The sequence below is a fragment of the Crocodylus siamensis genome, chromosome 2 (genome assembly GCF_052110815.1).
Source record: "Crocodylus siamensis isolate JL-2025a chromosome 2, ASM5211081v1, whole genome shotgun sequence".
NCBI lineage: Eukaryota > Metazoa > Chordata > Crocodylia > Crocodylidae > Crocodylus > Crocodylus siamensis.
In genome coordinates, this window is record NC_143396.1 from 54,260,922 (window position 1) to 54,284,353 (window position 23,432).

At 42.9% G+C, this 23,432-nt stretch overlaps 1 protein-coding gene across 1 annotated transcript; it reads left to right on the forward strand.

Annotated features, from left to right (window-relative positions):
* The first annotated feature begins 112 nt into the window (after positions 1-112).
* NIPAL1 (NIPA like domain containing 1) lies at positions 113-15,671 on the forward strand. Its single transcript, XM_090035884.1, has 6 exons — positions 113-202; positions 4,229-4,495; positions 5,946-6,002; positions 6,724-6,814; positions 11,749-11,909; positions 13,600-15,671. Exons 1-6 carry the CDS (start codon positions 157-159, stop codon positions 14,211-14,213), a joined length of 1,236 nt encoding a protein of 411 aa, XP_089892010.1. The 5' UTR covers positions 113-156; the 3' UTR covers positions 14,214-15,671.
* Positions 15,672-23,432: the final 7,761 nt, after the last annotated feature.

Below are 23,432 nucleotides of genomic sequence, written 5' to 3' on the forward strand. Positions count from 1 at the left end.
CGCCTAGACCCCACCCCCCTTCGCCCCCTGTTGCACAGGCGGGCATAGTTACGTCACAGTGGGCGGGGCGAGCCGGGATTGGCTGCTGCGGCCGAGTGGGAGGGGGCGGCGGGGCAGGTGCCCCTGGTGGGTTCCGCGGTGGGCGCGGGCGGAGCCATGGGGGAGCTCGTGGTGGTGCCGGACCGGGCGCCCTGCCACCGAGGTGGGCTCCCGCGCGGGGGAGAGCTGGACTGGCCCGTGGGGAGGGGCGGAGCCCTCTGCCTTGCGTGGACAGCCCGGGCCGGGCGGAGAGAGCAGCCGCACATCTCCCGCACGGCTGCTCCGCGCCAGCGCTTGGCCCGCTCTTTCTCTCTGCCAGTGTCACGCTGAAGTGGGTGGATGAGCCCAGATCCATTTACAACAGCTGGTTGGCGCTCCGTCCCGGGCGCGTTGGTGCAACTCCGCACTTCCATTAAATGGCAGCGGAAAGCTGGCGGTGCCCGTGGAGCGGGGGGCACCGGCGGGGAGACTCGACTCCAGCACAGCTGGGGAGTCTCCTGGCTTGGTGTTTTAGGAGTTGCCCTTGCAGCCGTTGGGTCAGTGGGGAGTGGGGCTGTCGGCTCCACTGCAATAGAAATAATTTGGTTTTTGGACCTTTTTTGGTGTTTACATATAATTGGCAGGTTTTTTTGTATTGCCTAGCGTGGTAAAGTGGCTAAAACTGACAAACCCTCACAGGTGTTTTGCTCCAACTTCTTATGTGTTGTGTATTGCCAACTTCAAACACATAGGCCAGCTAACCCCTAGTACAGGGCTTCCTTCTGTCAGAGTTGTAGTGGTTTACTTGGTCAGAAGGAGGTGAGAGGGACATCCCCTGTTGGAGCTGATGAAGGGAGTATCCAGCTCTTCTGACTCTGAAAGTAAATTGGAACTGTTTTAGAAGCTGTAAAAAACTTCCAACTAGGTCCTTGTGCTCTTTTACTACAGCTGTTTAGTTTTACTCACCAGACAAGCCTGCCCTTAAACAGGCTTATTTAGTTTTAATGTGCATCTTTAATATAGCTTCCTATTAAAAAAAAAAGAAAAAGAACTAAGGAATGGAGAGTATCCCTACTTGTCCTGTAGTGGCCAAATACCACATATCCTGCAAAGAAAGCAAGATGGCGAATGAGGGAGATGTTTCGCCTTCCCTGGTCAGTGTTTGGAGTGATGTTTAACTAATTCTGAGACATCAGGCAAGGGAAAATTGGTGTAATTTTGGGCCCTTGTTAATAAGGGAGAAGTAAAGTTGGTGGAGACTAAAACGGAAGTGTGGCTTCACTACAGATGTCTCTCATAAGAGTGTCAATCTCTCATCTACAGTCTAGGATAGTATTGCGATAAGCTTAGACCGATGATTGCTTATCTGAAAGTGACCAATGAATTTGGTCCATACTCCTAACTTTTTTTTGCTTCTTACAAAGTGCAAAGAGAGCATGAAAAAATCTTTTTAAAGTAACATTTTCAACTTAAGATACCAGAAATGCCAATTCATATTTCTCTGCATTTGTAGGAAGACTTTATTGAATGACTCGGAGAACTGAATTTGGAGTTTTCTCAGTACTTGAAGATTCAGCACCTCTGCTATTTCAATTCATGTAAAACCTTCATCTATCTGTTAAATATTAACAAAAGCAGATATATAAATATACCTTATGAAAAACTAATCATAATTAATCTGTTTTCACTCAACCTCCTACCCTCTGTTGCTATAGGTTGTGCCAAGATTATAAGTGGAATAAGGCAGCGTTTCTGTTCATGCGATCTGGTGGCACCTTGGGAAAGAAGGATATTTAGGAGGAGTTTTAATTGGGGAAGGATAAAGGAGGAGTTTTAACTCTGTGGAATTTTTCTGAGTGAAGTGGTTGTAAAAAGGAAATATGCAAAACTGTTGGCATAGTAAGATCACATGGCAGGGTAAGATTTCATAGACAGGGCTGGAAGGGACCTCGGAAGATCATCGAATCCAGCCCCCTGCCCCAGTAGCAGGAAGTCAGCTGGGGTCATAGGATCCCAGCAAGATTGATATCCAGTTTGCTCTTGAAGGTGGTCAATGTAGGTGCTTGAACCACCTCTGATGGCAGGCTGTTCCAGACCTTGGAAGCACGGACAGTAAAGAAATTCTTCCTTATGTCCAGCCTGAAACGGTCTTGCGGTAGTTTATGACTGTTCGACCTCGTCATCCCTTGGGGCGCTCTGATGAACAAACGTTCCCCCAGATCCTGGTGGTCATCCCTGATAAACTTATAGGTGGCCATCAGATCACCCCTGAGCCTACGCTTTTCCAGGCGAAAGAGCCCCATGGCTCTCACAGCCTGTCATCGTAAGGTCTGCTTTCCTGGCCTCTGATCATGGCTCTTCTCTGATGTGATAAAATGACCTTGTGCTTACATTTTTAGTGAAATTCAGTTTGTAAAAAATAGAACATCTTGAGTTGCAGCTACTGTAATTCTATACGAAGTGGGTTATCTTGGGTCCACTTACCTCTGGAATGAAGATATTGAAAGCTACTTGTATATTATTGAATGAGAAATAATATAGAAAGCTTTTTTCTTAAATGACCCAGTTCTTCAGGAGCGCTTTACTCATTCCTTTTTTTCCTTTTTTATTCCTGTGACCTTGTTCTTATAACAGTTTTTAAAGCTTTCTACTTTGACTCTATCAGCATAATATTTTTGTTCCTAAGGCAGTGTTTTCCTTTACTGATGGGAAATGCCACTCCTACTGACTCATATCACCCACAAGCTGTACTAAAGATCCTTTTGGCTTTCCTTACCTCTCAACTGCTTGCCAGTATCTCCTTAATTCAAAATGAAGAGCATCCATTTTGATTGTGCATTGTTTTATAATTTAGTTAGCCCTTGGAACTAATCTGAATACATAAGCAGTACATCTGTAAATGGGTATAGCAGTATAACTGCGTTGCACACATTACAATAAACTGTGGCATATAGCTAGCTATCCATTGTCTATGTCAGTGGGTCCCAATCTGTGGTCTGCAGATCCCAGAGGATTCATGAGGCCATGGTCTACAGTCTGTGGGTTGCACAAGGACTCTGAAATCCTTTTCTTCTTTTTCTTTTTTTTTAAACTTGATACACAAACATCACTTTAATGTCTGGAATAAATATTTTACGTTGTAGTTTTGAGCAAACAAGTATACCTGTGAACTGTAACATTTTTGTATGTGTTTTGAGTTTTTGTTTGCAACCTGTAAGATCATGGAATATTTTCCCCTTTCCAAATTTCCTTATCTTATTTGTGATGCTCTCATTTTTTATTTTCTCTCACTTAGGTAAAATAGGCCCTTAAATGACTTGATAAATTTTCTTGCCTGAACCAGAGCTCTCCAATTGGTGGCCCAGAGGTTGCATGTGGCCCTGTGCGGGGGAGAAGGGGATCTGGGCTCTGGACTTCTCCCTCTCTCTTCCAGCTGCTGAAGTCAGGGAGGGCTCTGTGTTGCCTGTGCTGTGTGCATGGCCAGGGGGAGAAGAGCCGGGCTGCCCAGGATGGGCATGTGGTCAGGAATAGAGCCTGACTGTATGAGCTGCCCAAGACAAAGGAATCTAGGAGGGCTTTAATGCATATTAATGTGCATTTGCTATTCAGAAAAATAGAATAGCTCTACTTCATGCTGTTTAACATCCTCTTAATAAACATCCACTAATAAAATGTGATCTGAGTGCAATAAGATGATTTCAGGTTGAAGTGGCAGTCTTACTTAGAAATTCCTTACAGTTATCAGTTTTATCAGAAATTATGACCTATATTTATGGAATGGAAAGTGAGGGTATCAGCAGCTTATCTGTTACTTTTTCAAGCTGAGAAGCCAGAACCTGTGTGGCTCACTCGTTTGCCTAAGAGCAGGCGATATGCTGCAAAAAAGTAGTGTACCCTTTCCTGGTGAAAAACTCCTAGGTAGAGAGACTTTACTGAGAAGAGCTAGAGTGACTGGCATTTGAGGAAGAGCTGTGAGAGTAGAAGAAGCTGAATTGGGGATTTTTAAATTCTATTTCTACTTGATAAATGGACTACGGCATGTTGTAGGATTTAGCATGGTGTGAAAGACACATTTCTCTGTAAAGGCAAGTTGTAGAATCCTTGAGGCTTGAGGAGAGAAAATGAAATGGTACCCCTGTGGTACTGCATTTACCATGAGTTTGTTTGCCATGCGCTTTGCCAATACCTTTTCTATTTCTTCTTTTCCCAGGTGCTGTGCTTTCTTTGGTTTGTCATGACTTTTTTCAAGCGTGGTGCAAGGTCATCAATGTATCAGTGTCTCCGGCTTCTTTCTTCACCTACCCAAATAGACACTCCGATGAAACAAACCTGAGTATTTCCACATCTGCAGAGAACAAATCTAGGCTCTTTGTAGGTGTGGTTTTGGCAATAGGTTCCAGTATTTTTGTTGGTTCCAGCTTTATACTAAAAAAGAAGGCCCTTTTGCAACTGGCTGACAAAGGAATCACCAGAGCTGGTAAGAAATACTTGTTCATCTTTGACAGGAAAAACAAAAACGGTAGTGTGAGTGATGTTGTAGTCATGATGATTCAGCCTGTTGTGAGCGGGAATAATTTCTTAGGGTGATATCTTTTATTAGACCAGCTATGCGGTTTGGATAAAGTTAGACAAGCTTTCAAATTCAGGACTTTCTTCTTGCATTTGAAAGGAAGGTATCTGATCATAGTAAAGTATGTATAGCAAGTTAAGTACAGCATACAGGAGGTGCTGAGAGGCAGACTCGGGGGGAAAAAAAATCAACCTTTTTCATTACTAACGAGTCAGATCAAGCCATTAATTATACATTTAAAAATATGCTTTACAGTGATCAGAAACGTTGTCTGGAATTATTAATGTCCTTGTTAGAAGCATAACCATTATTTTGCAGAGGCTACTAGATTTGAAAATCTCTTGGAAAGGTGGAAATGAGAATATGTGCTATGTCACAAGTATTTGTAAAATGCCGACCATGACTATGTCAAATAACTTTTTATCTGGCACCAAAAGATTTTCATTATATGTCCCTTTCTGTATGAGAGGAGAAAGATTTGGAGACTGTAATAAGTTATAAAAGTAGTTTAAACACACCCAGTTTTTGGAAGTGGGGGATGAGGTATGAGAAGTAACAAATAGTTTTTGTAAAATGAACTACTATCATGAAATCACTGTGAAGAGGCTTGGAGAATGAATACTGGGAAAAACCTAGCTTAAAAAAAAACTATGGTACAAGGAACATCACTATTATAGGGATGACATTTCTTTGAAAAGTACTCAGAGTTGTCCTAATTTGACTCCTATTGAAGTTAGGAGCACAATTATGTCAACATGGAATACTTCTGAAAATACCATCCTAAATTATGTAGCGTTACAGCAGCTTAAATCTTTTGTAGACTTTTGAATTTTTATGTATGATGTTCCACGTAAAATATTGAAATGTACTATTTTGGATGATGATAGAATTTAAAGAAAACAAGTTTTCCAGTATAATGTTTGTATTTTGCTTTTAAAAGTTTGGTTAGCTGTACTTTGTCTTTTGAAATATTTTACTGATCATATTCAGGCTGCAGTTTGGTATACATATACCTGCCTCTGCATATACTTTCCTTTTTAGCAAATGGATAATCTCAATCTGGTCTTATTTGTACCTGGAACTGGTCTTCCATGTATATACTGAAAAAATCCCGTTCAAGACGCAGCCCATTTAACAATAGTATTAAACAGTGCCATTTCCATGAGTTAATCAAAATTTGGTGATATACCTAACCTCCATGTGACATGAATGTTGCATATGCATGTTTAAATTAAATGAATGCTATACTGTACAGAATTTGAAACTTCAGTTGCATCTCTTAATGTCTAAGTGTCTTTTTAGATTCCTTCAATTCTTTTCTTCTAATATTAGTCTACTTTTTTTCCACTTCCCCCAGGGCAAGGTGGATATTCTTACTTGAAGGAATGGCTCTGGTGGGCAGGATTGCTTTCAAGTAAGCTTTGGACAAGAGGAAGAGGGTGAATCTGATCTCTCTTACTCAAACTACATGTAAATAAATCAAAATGCAGTCTTTGAAAAGGTTCTTTACATTTTTAATTTACATTTTCTTCAGGAGAGAAAATTAAGTAAGGATACTTCTTGGCAAAGCCTTTGTGCCAAATTTAATGCTGGTGCGTGTCAGGATTCCTAATCTGTATGAAGTACTTCATTTGCTTTGCAAACCTTTCCACAGCTTTAGTAAATGAAGGGGTTTTGTTAGTAGCACATTAAAGTTCCCTCATTTTTAATAGCGTTGGGGTAGATATCTGGGAATAAAAAGCGGTGCTTTGATGGCAAAGAAGGTATGTGTTTATCTGTTTGTTTTAGTAGTACTTTTTCAAAACTCCTTAATACTGCTTCTATTTAATTGTTTGTTTACAAAAATGATGGATATACTATGAATGGTTCTCTCCACTGCTGCCATTACTGTTGCATCTTAATATACCTATGCAATACTTTGAAAATGGCTGTTTCCTGGATGTTTAACTTTTTATACTGTCTTTATTTTGGTTATTTAGAAGTAGTTCTCAGTAATTCTAAGAATAGTAAATGTAACTTTAAATTCATCATTTGAGTAGTAGTTTAAGTAATAAGAAATTCTTTTACTTGTATTGTCCATCACTTAATATTTATAACCATGCTTTCTATTTTTCCGCAAATATTCTTCTTTTCAGTGGGAATAGGAGAAGCTGCAAACTTCGCTGCATATGCCTTTGCACCTGCAACCTTAATTACCCCACTGGGTGCTTTGAGTGTTCTTATAAGGTTGGTATGAATTGGAAATGCACACTGACACCTTTTACTGTATGCAAAAAAGGACTATGTTTTATTTTATGTAAGAAAGTTGCCTCTTACCGGTAATACTTAAGATATCAAAATTTGGTATACCTGAATTTCTTTGGCTCCCTTGCTTAAAAAATGAATTTATTTGGGGGTACTGCAAGCAGTTCTGTTGCAAAATATTTTTATATGTTCCAACTGTTTTTCCAGCAGTCTGATAAGTAGTTCCAAAATCAGTGCATGTTCATGGTATTAATCACGCTGATGAGCATATTGGTGATAAGTTTTTGGTTTTGTTGTCTCCTAGTGTTTCAAAAATGAATGTTCCCTCTACTTGTTAACAAACAGTAATGAACTCATTTTTAAAAATGCAATAGCATTTCATGTCAAAATGTATTTTTGAAAACACTTTCTTTTAATAGTGAAATTTTTTTATATTACAACCAAATGTTGTCAAAGCTTCTTTTCTAGTCAGCTTTGAGAAAAGGAAATGGAGCTCCTTATTACCATGTTTTAAATGCTTCTCTTGGAAACATGAGCACTTCTTAAAGAATAATTGCCTTTGCCATATGAAGAAATAAATCACTCCAAAGTACTTAGCAGATACCTAATCCAGTCTATCCTTGTCCCACAGGCAATACTGGTTGCAATTATGACAGTTTATCATTAGAGATTTTTAGACTTAAACACCACAGCACATGCTATGTAGTACTAGCCATTACATATCCCTGTTTGAGAAGATTGTCTTGTATAGTAAACAGCTTCTTAGTAAGCCTAGTTCTTATGCTTGAGCTTTTCTTATTACCATATAGAAGTAGGGTCGGAAGGGACCTTGTAGATCTTCAAGTCCGACCCCCTGCCTGGGCAAGAGAAAAACTAGGCTCAAATGACTTGATGCCAGGTAGGCATCAAGCCTCTTCTTAAAGACCCCCAGGGTAGGAGCCAGCACCACTTCCCTTGCAAGTTGGTTCCAGCTCCTAGCCGCCCTGACTGTGAAGTAGTTCTTGCGGATGTCTAATCTAAACCTAGTCTCCAACAACTTGTGGCTGTTATTCCTTGTTATGCCAGGGGGCGCTAGGGGAAGAAAGGTCTCTCCCAAACCCTTCTGGTCCTCCCTAATGATTTTTATACATGGTCACCAGGTCACCCCTCAGCCTTTTCTTGTGAAGGCTGAACAGGTTCAGGTCCCGCAGTCTCCCATTGTAGGGTCTGCCCTGTTGTCCCCAGATTATGCAGGTGGCCCTCCTCTGGACCCTCTCAATGTTGTCCACATCCCTCCTGAAATAGGGCGCACAGAACTGGACACAGTACTCCAGCTGTGGCCTGACCAATGTCGCGTAGAGGGGGAGGATCACCTCCTTGCCCCTACTTGAGATGCACCTGTGGATGCACAACAAGGTCCGGTTAGCCCTGCCGACCGTGACCTCGCATTGTCAGCCCATGTTCATCTTGGAGTCAATAATGACTCCAAGATCCCTTTCTGCCTCTGTGCTTTCAAGAAGGGAGTTTCCCATTCTATAAGTGTACTGCTGTTACTACTGCCCAAGTGCAGCACCCTGCACTTGTCAGTATTGAAACGCATCCTATTTTTGTTAGCCCACCCCTGTAGCCTATCCAGGTTTTGCTGCAGTCTTTCCCTCCCTACTAGCGTGCTCACCTCACCCCAAATTTTGGTATCATCAGCAAATTTAAACAGATTGCTTTTCACCCTGTCGTCCAAATCGCTGATAAAGAAATTGAACAGGACGGGCCCAAGGACCGAGCCCTGAGGGGCTCCGCTGTCCACTTCCCCCCAGGCCGAATATGACCCGTCCACTACCACCCTCTGAGTACAACCCTTCAGGCAATCTGCAGTCCATCTGACTGTGTAGGCATCAATGCCACAGTCGCCTAGTTTTTTAATGAGGATGGGGTGGGAGATGGTGTGAAAGGCCTTGCTGAAGTCCAGAAAGACTATATCTATGGCGACACCTGCATCCAATGCTTTTTTGACCTGATCATAAAAGGCAATCTGGTTGGTCTGACATGACCTGCCCCTAATGAAACCGTGCTAGTTGCCCTTGAGCATCATCCCTGAAGCTGGCCCATCACAGATGTGCTCCTTGATGATCTTCTCAAAGAGTTTCCCTAGAATTGAGGTAAGACTGACGGGCCTATAGTTGCCCGGGTCCTCCCTCCTCCCTTTTTTAAAGATGGGGACCACATTGGCTATCTTCCAATCATCTGGCACCTGGCCTGAGCACCACGAGCACTCGTAAAGCTGTGCCAAGGGCCCTACAATAACCCCTGCTAGCTCCCTCAACACCGTGGGGTGGGGAGCATCTGGACCCACTGATTTGAACACATCTAGCCCCTCCAGAAGCTCTCTAACCCGCTCCTCCCCAACCTGAGGTCTGGAGGTGTTCCCCTCGAGTCCATCTTGCATCACGGTGGGGAAGTCCCAGTCCCTGCACAAGAAAATGGAGGTGAAGATTTGGTTTCTCCTCTGGCGCGACCACCAGATTGCCCAGAAAATCCTACAGGGGCCCCACATTTCCCGGTGCTTTCTTCATCCTCCCTATATATTTGAAAAAGGACTTTTTATAAATCTTTCATCTTGGATGCTAGTCCTAGCTCTATGTCCGCCTTAGCTTTCCTGACAGCCCCCCTACAGGCCCAAGCAGAGGAGGTATACTCCTCTTCGGAGATAGCACCCCCGTTCCACCGGTTGTACGCTGTCTTTTTGGCAATCAGGCATTCCTGGACACCCTTGGTGAGCTAGGGGGGCTTTTGGGCACTCTTGCTCCCCTTGCTTCTTTTTGGGATGGTCACTCCTTGGGCCCTGAGTATCGTCTCCTTAAGGAACAACCACTCATCTTTAGCACTAAGCTCCCCTGCTCTCGAGAACCCCAGTGCTTTTCCCACTAATCTCAACTCATTGAAGATGGCCCTCTTGAAGTCTAGGGCTACTGCCTTGCTGCAGGTCCTTGACACCCTGCGCTGGATGGTGAATTCCAGCAAGCAATAATCGCTATCACCCAGGTGGTCAAGAACCTGGAGGCCCCTTACCAGGTTGTCGCCGCCCATGGCCAGGACCGGGTCCAACAGGGCATTTCCTCTGGTGGGACCGTGCACCGCTTGAATTAAGTGGAGGTCCTGTGTCTCGGCCAGGAACCTCCTGGAATGGTCCGACCTGGCTGACTGTTCCTCCCAGCAGATATCCGGGTAATTTAAATCACCCATGACAACTACATCCCTTGCCTTCAGTACCTCGGCAAGCTGGCCCGAAAATTCCCGGTCCAGCTCCTCCCCTTGGTTGGGGGGTCTGTAGTAGACCCCACCATTAGATCCCTCTGCCCACAGCCCCCTTGTATCTTGACCCAGAGCACTTCCATTTGCCCCTCCTCTGACCCCATTTTGCTGGCCGAGGATATGTATTGCTCCTTGACATAGAGTGCCCCAGCCTCCATTTTGAAACATTGAGAACACTGAATACACATGACACCACGGCTGCTGGAGCATGCTAATTAGCATGCTCCAGCAGACTTGATTAGTCGAGTCTGTCCCAAAATGTTTAATTAGAACACATCGGAGCAAATGTGGGGTACATGAATAGCACAACCTAATGAATTACTTTCTGTATTGCCCAAGTAGTCTGTTAGGGCATCTATACATTTCAAGTTAGTGCTGTACAATATCTTACTAGGGTGTGGGCAGCCACTATACTGACTGAAGAAGAAGGAGCAGTGAGGTTTAAATTCTATGCAGTTACGTAAGCATTGAGTGGATTCATCCAGGGCACTTTAAGAGGGGTAAGAGGAGGGGTGTTTGCTTCTACAATTTGGCCAGGTTTTAAATATTGAAATTGTCAAACTGTTTCTCTAAAAAAAAAATATATATATATATATATATATATATATATCCCCTGGCCATTTCAATTGGGTTATATAATTTTTAGTCCAATAGAAAATATTACTGGGCATGCATTTCAGCAATGGATAAAGCACTTCTAGATGGAGATGTATTTAGATATTGCACTTAGCACTATTGTATTTGAGTGCCAGAAAATCTCTAACCTGCCTAGTAAGAGAGCAGAGATTTCTTTTAAAGCAGTAGTATTTTTCTATGGCAGTAGTTCCCAATCTGTGATGCACATACCACCAGTGGTATGCAGACAACCTGTCAGTGATGCACATAAACAGATTTATTATAATTACTTTATATTTTTAAAAAAATGCTGGTAGTACTTAAGGTTGAACTGAAAAATTTTCTTGTGGTACTTAAGGTTATATTGTTTTAAATTGGTGGTGCACAATCTGTCGGAGGTTTGAGAACCACTGTGCTATGCTCCCCAGATGTTGATGTGCTGTAAGTATACTGCCAAAACAAAGGTATATTTAAAAAACTGGCAGGTGATTATATGTTTTGCTCTTGCTTGGATCACACATGAAAATGATCTTGCTCTAGTCTGAAATGATAAGGTCCAGGGGAATTTCATCCTGCAGCTTTAGATTGTCTTGGCTAGAGCCAATGGAAGAAAAATCTTTCTCAGTCTGGGACCACATATTATTTTATGACTCTCTTTCTGGGGCTTCTGTGTCAGTAATACTTGCCTCTGGACTTCATAGAGCTTTAAAAAGAAGTGACTGGAACAAATATTGCTTTTCCTGACTCTTCAGTTATGGTGGGGAATGCAAAGGAAAGAGACAGGACTTGATAAAAAGTGCTAAATCTTGCCCCATTTTCTGTCTGATCTTCATAAAATTAAGGGGGAAAATGTTTTGCAAAAAAAGTTTCTATTTAAACTGTTTCTTCTTTACATTTGACTTATTTCCCTATCCCCAGTCCAAAGTACCTTCTGAACTGTCATTTTAAACAAAAGTATTTTCACTGTTTTGTAAGGTGCACCTAAATCTGTTCCTTGTATTTTCTTTATCCAGTGCAATACTATCATCTTATTTTTTAAATGAGAAGCTGAATATTCATGGAAAGTTGGGTTGCATTTTAAGTATTTTGGGATCAACAGTGATGGTTATTCACGCACCTGAAGAGGAGGAGGTCACTTCATTAGCAGAAATGGAAATAAAACTACAAGATTCAGGTCTGTTACTTTAACCAACCCTATTTAATTAAAATTTTTGTGTAGAGGATTTCTAAGTATCTTTGCATTCACAGGTGTCAACAAGTATTGGAGGGTTTTACTGAGCTGTATTCTACCACCTCCTGGGTACGTCTACACAAGACACTGACTGCACAGTAACTGAATAATACTGCCCAGTAGCATGTCACAGCACTAACAGTGCTAATACAGTACTGCACAGTATTATTAGGTTACTGCATGGTAGCATCATTTAAGGCATTCACTGGCATACTAAATACACGTGCAATAACCACTGCACAGTAGTGTCTCATGTCAAAACACTCCCCGTTTAGTTTTCCTGCAGTGCAAAGTCAAGTGCAGTATTTCTCTGGCATCTTCTTACTGTAGCATTCCTTGAGGTTAAAATTCAGGCCACCATTGTTAGCAAACAAGACTTACTAAAACACTCTCTTTATATGTGTGCACAGAGAGAAATCTATGTATATGTTGATGCACCCTATGCCAATGTTAAGGTTCAACCTGGTCTGGTGTTTCCAGTCTGCAGATTGGGATGAGTATGCCTGAAGCAGAGAGCTATCTGAGTTGAGATGATCATCTTTAATTTATAATTTATAAATACTATAATGAGTACCCACTGAAAGTGCTATAGAAATATTTTATGGTTAAATCTTCAAAATGCCCCATGAGGTGCTTTAGAATAGATCATGTGAAGGTCATGTATAGCAATGTTCCTTTAGGACCTGCAGAAGAAAGACCTCAGTTCTTTTCTACCAAATATCAGCAAACATACTTTTAATATTTTCTTTGTATGTTTTTGGCATTTTCCAGTAAGCAAGAGTGATGCAATACATCTTAAAAATTGTATTTGAGATTACCTACAATTATTCTAAACTACTATAATTTGACAACCTTTTCCAGCTGCAGGCTGGAATGACCCACCTCAGGTCAGGGGAAAATGGGTGGGCACTATGATTTGCCCTCACCCAGCATTTCTCCCCACAGTGGCAAGGGGAAAACACCCACAGCCAAAGTCCTATGTCCATACGCTGGATCCAAAGGCTCTCTGGGATGGCGCTGACTCATGGGTCGTAGGTTGCCAACCCCTGATATAGATTTAAAAAAACAAACAAACCCTCATATATGGTAGTTAAAAAATGCAAATCTACTGGCTGTCTCTTGTCGTGTCTAATTGCATAAAATGTATAGACCTCCAAAGGACTCATTCGTTCCTGACTGACTAGTTGATCAGGCTTTTGGAGAATAGCAACTTTGGCAGAATTCCTTGTTCTTTCAGGGAGGTGTACAGGGAGCTATTCACCATCAAAATGTATTTGTGTGTGTGTGCGCCTGCGCACTGCAATTGTGAGGGAGAGGGTTAGCGAATTTGACAGATTATGCTGTGGAAGCAAGGATGGCCCAAAATGAGTAAGTGAAAAGTTCAGTCCTGATTTGTTCCACCAAAATGCTGTGAACTTGGTCTAGCTAATGGAAGGAAATGACCTTTGGGGATATGATGGGGCCACCTTCATGTTTTAAAATTGTTTTTGCAAGATTGATAACTTACTGATTGCCTTTTTTTACAAAATAAGGGGAAAAGTATATTTGTAACTTTTCGTGCCTTATACCATCAGAATGTTTTAAACATAAAATAGATGTTTTTCACTTTTTTTCCTCCCCTCCCTTTTTCCAGTGTTTATGGCATTTGCTGCTGTTCTAATGGTCATCTCCATAGTGTTGATTTTTGTTGTGGCTCCGAGGATAGGTCAGACGAATATCCTGGTCTACATCTCAATTTGTTCTGTGATTGGTGCCTTCTCTGTTTCATCCATCAAAGGCCTGGGCATTGCCATTAAAGAGATGCTGGAGCAGAAGCCAGTTTACCTACACCCACTAGTTTATATTTTGGTGGGGACATTGGTGCTGTCAGTCAGTATTCAGATCAATTATCTCAACAAAGCACTGGATGTGTTTAATACATCTTTAGTGACACCTATCTATTATGTATTTTTCACCATGATAGTTGTGACATGCTCCATCATATTGTTCCAAGAATGGAATAGCATGGACCTGGGTGATATCATTGGGACCCTCAGTGGATTTTTTACTATAATCATAGGCATTTTTCTTTTGCATGCTTTTAAAAATACTAATATCTCCTGGAATCAATTGATATCTGCTACCATAAAAGAATCGTCACTGCCACACCATGAATATGAAGCTCATCAGACTTTATTGGAGGACACATATGAGGAGGAGAATACTTTGTTTAATAGAAGACACATACAGGAAGCAATTCACCATTAAAAAATTTAATTACAAGCCAGATCCACTTCAGCCTAACAGAACACAATTTCCGTCTAGCCTTCTCTGCAAAACACTATGAAGTGAGCTAGCATTAGCTACGAAGTGATCTTCTTAGAGAAATAACCAACAGTCACTTTGACATTGTCCATAATGAACAGAAAGCTATGAATTACCGAATGGCACAAATAGAATTATGATGTTGTTGCCACTTATTCCTTGGCCAGGTCCCTAGCAGTATATTTGTTTCTGCAAGGTTTCTACATAGTATGACAACTGGAAATCTTTTTAAGTTGAAGAATTGGAGCATGTACAATTTGTATTAATAAAATATCCTTTTTTTCCTTTCATGATCCACAGTAATAAACAGCTTTACTAAGGTGAAAGACATTTTGCAGTGAAGGCATTAATTTATAGATATAATGATGTTTTCAAAGAGTGATATTCTTAACATTTGCCAAAGTAATTACATGTAACATTCTACTTTTGAAGGCTATCATTTAGTAGATATTCTAAACAACATGCCATCTTCCCCAATTAACATTGCTACAAAGCTGTTAATTTGTTAAATGAAATCTTCATTTGTGACCACCTACCACTGGACCTGGTACAGATAGTATGAAAACTTTTATAAAAATGAGTTATTTGGAAGCTAGTGCCCAATTATATATGTTTGTACCCATTAACTTTTATTTTGCATTATAATTTTATAATTTCATTTTAAGTGAGATATTTTCACCTTATCAAATTCATACACACTTTGCATACCTTCTTCCCTTGAAACTCTGGCCAGGATTTATCAAGAAGTCAAAAGGATTTTTTTAAAATGAAACTCTTCTTGATGGAAATGAAGACATTTGAAATAAAAAGAACAGTCATTTAAAGGAAGGGAAGATATGTGTATAAATAAACCTTTCAAAACGCACAAATCCCTTCCTTCAGAACCAAAAGATGGATGAATTAAAATCTGTATGTGATGCTGTCTGTTCCAAAATGGAGTTATTGGATTAATGCTTTGACTTGGATATGATATTTTCCTTACACCTAAGTTTGTTTCTACTAATTACCTCAACACATTGTCTTCTGCATTGTTGTTGGGTGAAGTCTGTGTTTATGTTCATTTCTGTATCTCTTTCTGCACCCCTAGATTCTACTACTAAATCCACGTAACTACACCTTAAAATCTGTATTTTTTAAATCTGTACTCCTCAGGAAAAGAATCATTTAAGTGTTTGTTAAATGTTCAGAAAATCTGATAAGTGGACAAGCTTAAGATTGACCTTTTATTTTCTTTGAACAAGCCATAAATAAGTTTGTTAATCATTTTGAAAACTATAGCAACATGAATGCAATAGTTAAAAGCAGGACTGTGATATGCAGTTTATATAATGGGTGATCAAAATAAGCAAATACTGTATTTTGTCTATCCCTTATGGTTTACAACTACTTTTATATTTGCCTCACAATTAAATATATTTACTTCATAAAAGTCTACTGTATGCCTTCACGAGCTATTATCTGTGCTACAAGTGTCCCTTAGTTGTTAACTGTGAAACCTGAAAATGACAACTTATCTGTTCACAGATTGCATTTTATTGCACAATTTGCATTTTACTCATTTACATCTCATTACTTGCTATACTCTGAGCCAGAAAATGATTTCAGCCATTCATTTGTGTACATCTTAAATAGGGTTAGGATGCTTAAGCTGTAAAGCACTTCATTACTGTTTTATATTATGGCTCCCTTGAATTCTGAACCACTTGGTCAGATATTAGAATTTAATCCATTCTTTCTTCTTGCTCACAAGTGATGTGGGTGAAACATGCAAAATTTTATGTACTAAAGGAATACCAAGAATCTTCTGCATTTTGGAGAATGAGGCTGTGCTCTTTCGCATGTCATATTTTTATAAAGCAAATCTTTGCGCTGGGGGCCCCAATCAGCTGACTGACACTCTGAGCTTGGGGGTTAACCAGAGGCCTTGATTTCAGTGCGCCCCTGAGGCTAGTAGCAGCAGTCAGCTGATTGACTGGTGCATGGGAAGGCCAGAATCAAGGTTCCCTATAAGCTGCGCAACTGCATGGCCATGCATGATTTAAAATCTTAAGTAAAGGCCAGATAGGGGTATGCATTTTTAAAAAATGCTAGGATTTTTTTGCATATATAAAATCAACTAATTTTTTAACATTCTTCTCCTTATCTGCTTGCTCATCTCATATATTTTTCATAGTTTCTAGGGTCAGAAGGGACCTGAGCAGATCATCGAGTCTGACCCCCTGCTATGGCAGGAAAGAGTACTGGGGTCAAATGACTCCAGCAAGGTGTACATCTAGCCTCCTTTTAAAGACCCCCAGGATAGGAGCCAGCACCACTTCTCTTGGAAGTTGGTTCCAGATCCTAGCTGCCCTGACCGTGGAGTAGCACCTTCTGATGTCTAGCCTAAATCTGCCCTCTGCCAGCTTGTGACTGTTAGTCCTGGTCATTCCTGGCAGTGCTCGGGGGAACAGGGACTCCCCCAATGCCTGCTGGTCCTCCCTGACTAGTTTGTAAATGGCCACTAGATCCCCCCTCAGCCTTCTCTTGTGGAGGCTGAACAGGTTCAGGTCCCATAGAGTCTGCCCTGCTGCCCCCTGATCATGTGAGTGGCTCTCCTCTGGACCCTCTCCATGTTGTCCACATCCCTCTTGAAGCGTGGCGCCCAGAACTGGACGCAGTACTCCAGCTGTGGCCTGACCAGTGCCACATAGAGGGGGAGGATCACCTCCTTGGACCTGCTTGAGATGCATCTGTGGATATGTGACAAGGTGCAGTTGGCCTTCCTGACTGCATCCCCACACTGCTGGCCAATGTTCATCTTGGCATCAATGATGACTCCAAGATCCTTTTCTGCCTCTGTACTGACAAGAAGGGAATTCCCCAGCCTGTAGGTATGGTGCCGGTTGTTTCTCCCCAGGTGCATCACCTTGCACTTGTCAGTGTTGAATCCCATCTTATTTTCATCCGTCCACCTTTGTAACCTGTCTAGGTCCAATTGCAGCCTATTCCTCCCTTCTAGCGTGCCCGCATCCCCCCACATTTTAGTGTCATCAGCAAATTTGAACAGGGTGCTATTTACGCCCTCATCCAAGTCACTGATGAAGATGTTGAACAGTGTGGGCCCGAGGACTGAGTCCTGCGGAACCCCACTGCCCATGTCCTTCCAGGTCGAAAATGACCCATCCACTACCACTCTGGGTGCGGCCCCCCAGCCAGTTGGTGACCCATTTGACTGTGTAAGTGTCGACACCACAGTCCCCCAGTTTCTTAATGTGAACAGCGTGAGAGTGTCAAAGGCCTTCCGAAAGTCCAGGAAGACTAGGTCCACTGCTACCCCTGCATCTAAGGATTTGGTGATCTGGTCATAGAAGGCCACCAGGTTGGTCTGACAGGACCTGCCACTGATGAACCTGTGTTGGTTGCCCCTAAGCATGCAGTCCCCTGTTGGCCCCTCATGGATGTGTGCCAGCACAATTTTCTCAAAAAGCTTGCCCAGGATTGAGGTAAGACTAACTGGCCTATAGTTTCCCGGGTCCTCCTTCCTCCCCTTTTTGAAGATGGGAACCACACTGGCCCTCTTCCAGTCCTCTGGCACCTCTAAAGGCTTTTAGAACAAGTCTTTCCTGTTGGGCCCTCCTAGTTAGCTTAAATTAATGCATGTTGCCATTTCTTATTATGGAAGCTAAGTGTTACTTAAAAATATACATATGTCATATAGCAACTAGGACTGGGTCTGGAACTGTGGCCGCTGTGACCATAGCTGTGTGGGCAGGCTGAGGCCAGAGCAACCATATGCCCTATTACAAGGCTAGGAAACCAGTATTTGTAAGCTGGTAAGTACTTGTATTCAGTTTACATATATGGAATTTATTAGATGTTTCAGGTGATCTCCCTTCCTCACCTCTGTTTATTTTAAAAAAGAAAAAGCCACAAAAACTTGTGGATAAAGTAGAGTTCATATGCAAACAAAATATTTGATACAAAAGTATGGAAATAAAGGTTAAGCCACCTGGATTTTGTAAGTACGTATTTATTTGTATATACTTTATCTGCAGCAATCTCTTTCCACCACCACAGCTACAACACACCAGATACTACGCATCACAGCTTTTAAGTCTGCCTCCCAAGGGTAACTATCTTTGCATCACCACTTTTACCTGCCCTGTCTCTTTTCCAGCAACCCCCTGTCTAATACAACCAGCTACCACACTAAACATCTACAACTGCTGACAGAAGGAAAAGAAACTGGAAAAGGAGCACATGCAAAGAGTAGTGCTTCTCAGCCAGGGTGCCAAGAGATGCTGCATACTATTAGCACTTTTCGGTGTGCAAATACATGATTCACAAGATAAACCCAGAGATTTCAAATAAGAATTCACAGTGTCCAAAACAGTCTGACCTGTGGCCTGAGTTCTTAGAAACAGAAGAATTGCAGAATTATTTTTCTGCACTCACAAAATGAGTGAAAGCTAAGAGCTGGCATTTTCTCTGAGGTGCCTTGAGTCTAAAAATATTGTGAACCATTGGTGTAGAGCGGGGTGTCCAACCTTTTTGAATGTGGGGCCGGATCACAAACTTTTTATCACCCAGTGGGTCGGCGAGCCATATTCAAAAACCTCACAGGAAGTGATATCACAGCAGGAAATGGTATCACAGCGGGAAGTGATGTCACGTGACCTTTGACACCAATGAAGTTGCAGGAAGTGACAATGAAATGGGTCTGGAAATGTGATTTAAAATCCAAAATAAAAACAATATAAAAGCAAGAATTAAATACCAAACACTTGACTAAAATAAGCACTTTTGCTTCTACTCACTTCTCAGTGAATGAAAGAAGCATAATGCAAGTTGACTGATCAAATGTGGAAAAGATATCAGCCAGAGTGGAAACTAATCAAAGCAACAAAATGTGGGCATTTTTGAGAATAATCTTCAAGAAGATTTAATGAATTAATAACTTGTTAGTAACACATCTGCTGCACAGTGTAAAAACAATGTGTACAAGTTACTCTTATTAACTTTCTGAAAACTACAATGAACACTGATTTCTTTAGTGTGATACCTGACATTGTTTTTGCTTGCACAAGTTATCAATATCTGCTGGCACACTTGATATGGTGATGCAGAGTATTCCAGATAAATGTCCATCTGTCAAAAATGATCTTGATTTTTGTTTTTATGTTCTTCATTCTTGACAAAAGCTGTTCACAGCAATACGTGCTGCCAAACAGTGCAATGAACCGAAGTGCATGATTCAATAGATTTGGGAAAGAGTGCCATGTAATATATTTACTATAAAATGTCAGTAGGTCATGTTCTGCAAAAGCTCTCTTCAAGGCACCGTTATTTTGGATGTTAGTTAGTTCCATTTGGAATGTGTCAGCAGCATTGGTGGCATCCGTTCCAAAAGAGTCTGCAAACAGCTTCAACTCATTGCTGTGTTCCCTGAAATCCGCAAATCTTTGTCTGAATTCATCCAGCAGACAGCCAATCAGTGCAGAATACTTGTCATGGTTCACAGTCTCAGCACATCTTGTTAATAGTACTGTGAAATAGGTGACATTCTTTGTATTCAGCTGTATCTGAAACAATTCCAGCTTATGAATGAAGGATTGGATGTGTTCATACAGTCTGTTGACAAACTGATCCTTCCCTTGTAGTTTTATATTCAAATCTGCAAGATACTTGGTGATGTCAACTAGGAATGCCAAGTCATTCAGCCATGCATCATCGTCCATGAAGCTAATATCTTTTCCTTTGTTCATCATGAAGGCTTTACTTTCATCAAGCAGTGACCAGAATCTGGCTAGTGTGGCTGCCCTGCTGAGCCAACGAACTTGGGAGAAATAAATAACATCATCATGGTCTGATCCTATCTCAGCCAGAAATGCTTGGAACTGTCTATGGTTAAGCCCCTTTGACCTTATGAAATTGACTATAGAAATAACCTTTTCTATCACGTTTCATCTCCAGGGCCTTTGCACACAGTAGTTCCTGGTGAATGATGCAGTTATGTGTGACGACATCCTGAGGCGCTGACTTGACCAATAAACTGACAAATCCATTGTGCTTGCCTATCATCGCAGGGACTCCATCAGTTGTTAGACCACAGAGTTTGTCCTCTGGAAGATTGAATTTCAACAAGACACGCTTTACTTCATTGAAAATGTCCTGTCCTGTCGTTTTCCCTTTCAATGGACATAAATCGAGCAGTTCCTCAACAACATGGAATTGTTTGGTTACTCCTGGTACAAAGATTGCCAGATGAGCTGTATCACTCACATCCGTGCTTTCATCAACCCCCAAGCTGTAAAACTGGCAACACTGTGTCTTTTTATCAGTGAAGCTTCAGTGTTGGATGCCATGTTATCTACTCTTCTAGCAACTGTCTGATGTGAAAGGCTGATATTCTCCACCATTGACTGTTTATCAGGGAATACCTCAGATGTAAATATGCCCAAGCAATCTTTCACAAATTCTCCATCAGACAGTGGTTTCCCTCTCTTAGCTATTGCCTCGGATATCAAGAAACTGATCTTGGTTGCTGCCTCAGAATTCTGCCTGGCAGCTTTGAAAAAAGACTGTTTCCCATCCATGCTCTGTGTTAGAGAGTTCACCTGATCAATTCTAATCTGACCCACCAGGCTGTCAAATTTCTTTGCATGTTTTGTACAATAATGTTGCTTCACATTGTACTCCTTGCAGGCAGCTACTTTCTCTTGGCAAGTCAGACACAGGATGTTCCCGTTTTATTCAATAACAAAAAAAAATCAGTGGTCCAACTATCTTTGAAAACTCGACATTCTGCATCATTTTTTCATTTCCTCCGATTCGCCATTTTGTGAGCGTCGTGTAGGCCCCATAGCTAATAGAGCCAACATTCATTTTAGTCATAAAAAAACTAGTTTGGAAGAGACAGGTGAAGTTAAAAACAACTCACCCATTCAAGATCACCATTTTATTACTATGTAATAATACTGTGGTATCAGTATGGACCCCCACCCATCAGGTATAGTCATAATATGTAAGGTACAGCCTGACATGTGCCAAGTGCAACCTCAAATGCCGATGGGGAGTTAGGGCAGGACTTAACCCACTCCTTAACCTACATCCTGCATTTTGATTTCAACCAAGCTAGAACTCTGCCAGCCTGCAGAGAGCTCTTTGCAAAACAATAAAATCCATGGGTTTCTCCAGGAAAATGAAACATCCACAGTTTCCTCTGGCAAAGGGAAATGTCCATGATTTTCTCTATTTTTCCTTGGGAAATGGTAAACCCGGATCCCTGCTAATCAGTCAATGTTTCAATAGGACAACCTGTTTCAATCTATCAAACCCTGTTCCTGTTCACAGAGAGAGTTCCCTCCAAACACTCTCTGCAGGGGCCTTAGGCTGCCAGCCTCCAACATTTTCCTTTCCCTCCCAGCATGCTCAAGGTCTCACTGACTTTACTCACCAAGAACACACATTTGTCCCTTGGTTGGGGGGCAAATCTTAGACCTGTTTCTGCCTTTTTTACCTCAGTCTGGCCTTTTTCTGCTCTATATCCTTGCTGTTCTCTTTTGAGAGTAGATTGTACAGTTGAGTAGATGCAAAAGAGCTCTGCTGCCTTGAACAGTCCCAATCAGCTCCTCTGTGCAGAAGCTGAAGAAATGGACAAGCAATCAACAAAAGTGATTTCCCTTGCTAAAGTCTGTTAGAGGGCTGTAGCTTCTCACTGGTTCCAGCTCGGGGCTCACTCTGAGTGGGGCAGGGCCCCACAGCTCCCACCACCCCAGCTGCAGGTGCCCATGCTGAGCAGCACTCTAGCTGCAGGGGCCCTGCAGTTCTGCAGACTGGACAGGGGGGAGCCCTGGTTCATCAGTGATTCACCCAAAGGCAGAAAGAGACCCTTACCTCATGTATTCACTCCTGCAACCTGTAATATCAGTCCAGCACATTCAGTTATCTCCCAATTAAAAAAGATGCCAACTCCAAATTCAAACCAACTGCTTGTCTCCTCCTCCTCCTCAACAAGGACACTTCCCTCTTCCCTTTCACAGCCCCCTTCTAAGTACCCAGTTCCCAAGGGCCAAGAGAAGAGCAGGGAGGGAGCAGAGCAGAAAGGTGGGGGGTGTCCTGGGTGAGGGGGGCAGGGGTTGTCTGTTTAGTTACTGCCTCCTCCACCTCTTCCATTCCCCATGGGCCGTGTGTCCTCTCCTGCTGTTCTCATCTCCCCTTTCCCCACAGGCAGGGAGAGGATCTCTCCTTTCATTTAATCCTAGCCCTTCCTCTGCCTGTTCTTGGCCCTGGCCTGGTGTTCCTTCCCCAACACTACTGCCTTCTTTCCTCTGATTCGGGGTATCTCCCCAACAGCTCCCTGACCCCTGATGCTGCCTTGTTTCCAGCCCCACTCCTGCTTGCCCCTCTGCCCCATCTCTGCTGTTGAGAGTGGGGCAGTACCAACAGGGGAGACATGCAGAAGGGGAGGGCTTTATGGGAGGAGGGGGCTGAAGTGACATCCGTAAGTTCCCGTGCAGAGCTGGGGGCCCTGGGCCAGGGCTGCGGAGCACAAGGTTGCCGGAGATGGGCTGGGCAGGAGGCAGGAGGAGCCCGGCCCAGAGGGGACAAATGCAGCCTCTGGGCCAGGCTCCTCCTGCCTCCTGCCCAACCTGGCTCTGGCAACCGTGCTCCCCACAGCCCTGGCCCAGCCCTGAGGTGCCCCCAGCTCCGCGCAGGAACTTACCCCATGCCTCCGGCCCCCAGGTGCCCCCAGCTCTGCACGCGGAAACTTACCTCCGTCCACCACGTGTCCACCATGTGCCTCTCTCCACCAGCCACGTGCCAGGGCAAGGGGCGGAGCCGAGGAACAGGCTGGACGTGCTGTCCCCAGCTCGTCTGATCAGGCGCGGCTGGAGCAGCCCCGCACCCTGCAGCCCTCAGGGCAGCGGCGGCAGGACCTGGCTCTGATGAGCCCAGCCCAGCCCTGCGGAAGTAAGCAGCTCCCCTCCCCTCCCCTCACTGCCGGCTGGGGCCCACGGGCCGGCCCTGCCCGCCTCGCCTCGCCTCACCGCTGCCACTGCTGCCGGGGCTTCATGCTCTGCAGTGGCAGTGGCGCCTCAGGCCAGATAAAATGGCTTGGTGGGCCACATGGCAGCCTACGGGCCATATGTTGGACAAGCCTGGTGTAAAGCTTCTAACGTT